Source organism: Elephantulus edwardii, unplaced genomic scaffold (genome assembly GCF_000299155.1).
Source record: "Elephantulus edwardii isolate Elephantulus edwardi_28Jun2011 unplaced genomic scaffold, EleEdw1.0 scaffold00253, whole genome shotgun sequence".
NCBI lineage: Eukaryota > Metazoa > Chordata > Mammalia > Macroscelidea > Macroscelididae > Elephantulus > Elephantulus edwardii.
The window spans coordinates 2,375,812-2,380,975 of NW_006400003.1; the positions used below are offsets into that span (position 1 = coordinate 2,375,812).

Here is a 5,164-nt window from a genome sequence, read left to right on the forward strand (position 1 = left end):
TTAGTCTACGTGTGTTCTGTTGTACATAGTGTTTTCAGAGGCCTGCTATTTCAGAATTGGATGACCAATCCTTCTTCCTACTGTCTTAATCTGAATGTTTAGATTTAGAGGAGTATCTGACAGACAAGCAATTTATGGAGCAACTAATAAATACAACATGTTCATTCTTGAATATTTATTAATACATATTTTAGTAGTCTGAACCACAACCTAACTGTGAGGTACTGTTTTATAGTTAATTGATTTTAACTGATGTAGAATAATATTTAAAGATTAGAGAGTCAATATAGTTAAAAGTAAAAATTATAAACAATGTCTATTATAAACAATGTTTTTAAGGTTGTTACAGTATATAAAATTACATTAAATTATAAAAATAAATTTTGAAATCTAGAAGAAATAGCCACATTTTTAGTTACTCATTTATTTTTAGAGGTAGCTCTGGTAGTTTACTGGTTAGGGACTTCACTGCCAACCCAAAAGGTTCAAATGCACCAGCTCTTCCATGGGAGAGAGAAAAAACTCCTCCTATGTGATTTACTTCCTCTGTAAATTTTCTGGCAGGTAAGCTAAGAATTACTTTTGATTAAAAGGTACATGACAACAACAATAACAACGTATTTTTAGAGCTCTATTTATTTTTAAAATAATATAAATTTCTCTCTACTAAATGAGCCTTTTCTCTGCAGTAATTGTTGTTGATTGCTTTCAAGTAGAGCACAACTCATAGTGATCCTACGAACAAAAGACCTGAAGCCCCTCTACAAATATCCACACTTATGTAAGTTCATATAGTTTCCAGAGGCATGTTATTTAGGTAGTAGATGCCACTCCTAATCAAGTATTCATAGCTACCCTATGAATGGTTGACCTGTACCATGCCCTACTGACATCCTAATCATCTCTGAAACTCTAGACATCATAGCTGACGTCTTTGGGTCAATCTATCTCATTGTGGTCTTCCTCTCCTTCACTGATCCTCCTTCTTTCCAAGTATGATGTCCCTTTCTAAGGAATAGCATCACTTATCTGTTGTTCTTACGTGCCTAGTCACTTGTGACTTCATAGCGATCCTATGTACATCATCCTTGAAACCTGCTCTTCCCTGTGCCAAACTTATTTTCTCTGACACATCTACCCTCTTTACTCTAGTCACTGAACTTACCTATCTCATCCAGGGTCTTCCTCTCTTCTACTGTTCCTCCACACTCCCAAGCATGATATCTCTCTCTAAGGACTGATTCCTCCTTGTAACATGCCCAGAGTATGTCAGATGAAGCTTCAGAATATTTGCTTCCAAGTCACAGTCTTGTTTCACCCTCTCTAGGAAGAACTTATTTGTTCTCCTTTCAGTCCATGACATATTCAATACTCTTCTCCAGCACTACAGTTCAAAAGCTCTATTCTCTTTCCATCATCCCTAGTCATTTTTCTGCTTTCTGATGCATAACACGTAATTGTGAAGACTATGGCATTGATCTGGCACACCTTAGCCTCCAGAGTGACAGTGTTGCGTACATGTCCAAATATCTTTGCCTCCAAGGAGAACTCTGACTGCATTTTTCCCAAAACATATTTGTGTGTTCTATTAGCAGACCATAGGCTATTATTCACTACTTTTAGTCAACACTACAACTCAAAGTCATCAATGCCTCTTTTGCTATTCTTATTCATTGTCCAGCACTCTGGTGCTAGGAAGTGATTCAGAAGACTATTACCTGAATTTGAGCACCTTAATCTTCAAGCTGCAGCAATATGCTTCTATAAATAACTTGTACTATTATTACTTTTGAAATGTTGTATAGTACACGCAAAACTGGCATGGTCAACACTAGGCCTTCTACTTCTAGCTGTTCTAATAAGAATAATAAAATATGTTAACTAAGTCACAGGGCAGGCCCCAGGGACTATTCTTCGTCTGAAACATATCCTTGTAGATAAACTTACAGAGCTATGAAGATAATATTTAATTATAAATTATGGTAAAGGCATTGACTAACCTCTTTCACAATTTAACTTGGTTAAGTAAAAACAAGAACAACACATTTTTTGAAAATTGAAAAGAAAAAAAATGTTTCTTGTCAAAATACTAACATTCCACTAAACTATTTCATGATTCATATCATGGGCATTATCAAGAAAACTATGGTGGATCACCTACCTGTACCAGCTGACAGTGGGCTCAGGAGAGCCAGAGGCCCTGCAGGAAAATGTTATCTCTTCTCCTCTCTCTGCTGTGGCATTAAAAGATTTCTGAGGCATTATGATTGCTGGTGGCACTGAAGAAAGACACACAGAGTAAACAGAGAGGTAAATAATTGTCATCATCAGGACATTTCCCCCCTAGATTATTTTATGCTGAGCTTTCAAATGTGAATGTTGGCTTCTATTATTTTATCAGTGGGCTTGATTTGGTTCAAAGCAAAATAATTCATTATCATTGATTGGTATTTTAGGAATGGTAAAGACCTTTAAACTAAATATTTTAGTTAAAAAATGTGTAGGGTTTTTTTTTTAAATAAAAAATATTTCTTATCAATAAAACCCCAGACTTAACTATTTTGGTTTACACAACTTGTGAACTCTACCTTGAGCATAAATGGATTTCCTATTTGTATTCTCGCTAGTATAAGTAATTCTGTAAGTAATAGCTCACCGTTTCAATAGAGGACTTTTCAAATTAGATGTCAAACCATAATGGTCTTTCTGATTAATGACACTTAATTTCTTCAAACATCTATAGAAACTTTTATGAAGAGAAACTGCTTAAGCAAGAATATGAAAATAGATTTTCATGAACAATTCAATTTTAAAATTAAGCACCTTCAATTTCTAATTACATTGCAAAAACTGTATAGGTGGCATATTTTAGACATGTTGAAACTGTTGCTAAAATGTACTGTGTGCAATTAATGAGTCAGTAACATCCATAAAGGAAGCTACATTTCAAAGCAAAGCATAAATTTTAAGTTAATGCATATTTTCATGATTTTAACTGAATGTTACAAAATTATATTACTAAAATTAATTCTATTAATAGATACATGTATGCTTATATATTCTAGACAACATGACTGGACAGGCAATTAGAAATGAGAGTTCAATAAAATACATAAAAATAATCTTCAGGTCAGCATTAGTATTGTATTAATGCAAATGACGGTGCACTGATACATATCTTATTAATTAAACACAATTAATCAAGGGGAATGTTTTATGAATTTATATTAATAGAGCATGCTGTGATGTGCTGTCTCTAAAATAACACGGTAATTACTAATATTACAATAGGATGGTCACTTTTTTCTTTCCAAAAGATAAGCTTTGCATTCTTAACAGACTTTCTTTATCTCATTTTGTTTAAATTGAATTATGGAAAATGACATTTAAAAAAAAAGATTTTGTTTTGCTTTTCAGAATTTTAAAATATGCCTTCAGGGTCATTATTGCTACATTTTATTGCAATTATTAGTAGTTTTAACTTTAATGAAGTTGTGATGAAAATCAATTTTTGTTAGACATTCCTTTTGTAGCTGGCTTTTTGGTATGTTTGCTTTGTTTTGTTTTTAAAATGTGTAAATAGAAGCACTTCCAAATCAAGAAATACAAATTGTAGTTTTGTACTATTAACAAATACAGATCTTTTAATCATTGTCATAATTTTTTGCTTTTCTGAAAAGGTACTATCTCCGTGATGTGATCACAAATTTTTACTTAAGTCTTTGGGTATATGTCAGCGGAATGATATTAACACTACATATTTACTTAATATTTTAAAGATTAATTCCAAAACTATTGGTAAGAAATACAGTATCAAAATCATAGGAATTTTTATGATTCCAGATACCAAAATGCTCATTTGTTTGACTCTAAATATTATCCTGGGTGAAATAAAATAATTTTAAAAGAGATCACAGTTATATATTCTTCACACTGTTAATTATCTCACAGATAATCATACTTAATCAGCTTTAATTTGTAATATTTTCTTTACATTTTACTATATGTAGAACAATTTTTATATCTATATTACAATTCGTAGTTTGTATCTATTAAAAGTCTTATCATTTCCATTGTAATATTTTAGCCACAAGAAACATAGAGACCAATAAGAAAATAGCCTTATGATTATATTTCATTGGAAGAAGTTCATATACTACTTACTTATGATTACACAACACTGGATGCTTAAACCTCAAAGAGAAATATTTTTAGGAAAAGCAAAATGAAATTCAAACTGATTATTACCTACCATTAATGTTTTGAAAGTAGTAAACTTCTTTTAAAGATGAAATTAAATAATTAATTATACTTTGTATTAGTAATCACTTTGTCAATCCTATATGACTACTGAGTTCTAAAAAAAAACATTAAAATCACTTTAATTTATCTATTTTCATAAATGTGAAATTGAAGATAGTATTAATAATCACAATAAGCCTATTAAAAATCAGGAAGTGATAGATGATATAGTCACCTAAGGAGCAGTAACAGAAAGCAAAACAAACAAGAAAATGAAAACATACAAAAAAGCAGCACACATACTTTCCTTCAATTCCAATTATATGATCAAAAGCATTATGAGAATGCATTCTATAATAATTTATTTATCATATTGCATAGAGCTCTTGTGGCTTAGTTCGTAATGCTCATCCAAAGGCCACGGCTTTTAGGTTCAAATTCACCAGATTCTCTGAGAAAGGAAAGATGAGTAATCCTCATCTTTGATAACCTATGAGGTATTGGGGTGTCAGAGCCCGTGAAAACAGACTTTTCTAGCGGCATCCACTTCCGAAATGGCTTGCCTCCAGAAACTCTATGTAGGAACAGTGCTCAGGCCGTTCATTCATAGGGTCACTATGAGTCGTCTACGACTTGACGGCACCAAACAACAACAACAGCCAATACATTAGCACCTGTTGCAGAACATGGTCTCCAGTTAGCTTAACTGCAGACACAGGGGCTTGCAAATCATCAACAACTGTGAGACCAATATAAGAGAGCACTTCCACAATGAAAAAATGGTGGTGATGGTGGTGGAGAGAAGGTAAAGAGATTGTGGCACTGTTTTAAAGAGACTAGAAAGGTGTAACCAGCAACAATGGGTGAATGGAAGCCCAAAATCTCTGTAAATGTTTATGAAAATTAATAAAATATAATTATA

At 32.5% G+C, this 5,164-nt stretch overlaps 1 protein-coding gene across 2 annotated transcripts in view; it reads right to left on the reverse strand.

The window, feature by feature from the left end:
* The window catches only part of NCAM2 (neural cell adhesion molecule 2), a 781,544-nt gene that overhangs the window by 316,244 nt on the left and 460,136 nt on the right, over positions 1-5,164 (reverse strand). For both annotated transcript variants that reach the window (XM_006899357.1, XM_006899358.1), the window contains one exon: positions 2,162-2,279. In XM_006899357.1, the coding sequence (XP_006899419.1) occupies positions 2,162-2,279 (118 nt within the window). The remainder of the gene's footprint in view (positions 1-2,161; positions 2,280-5,164) is intronic.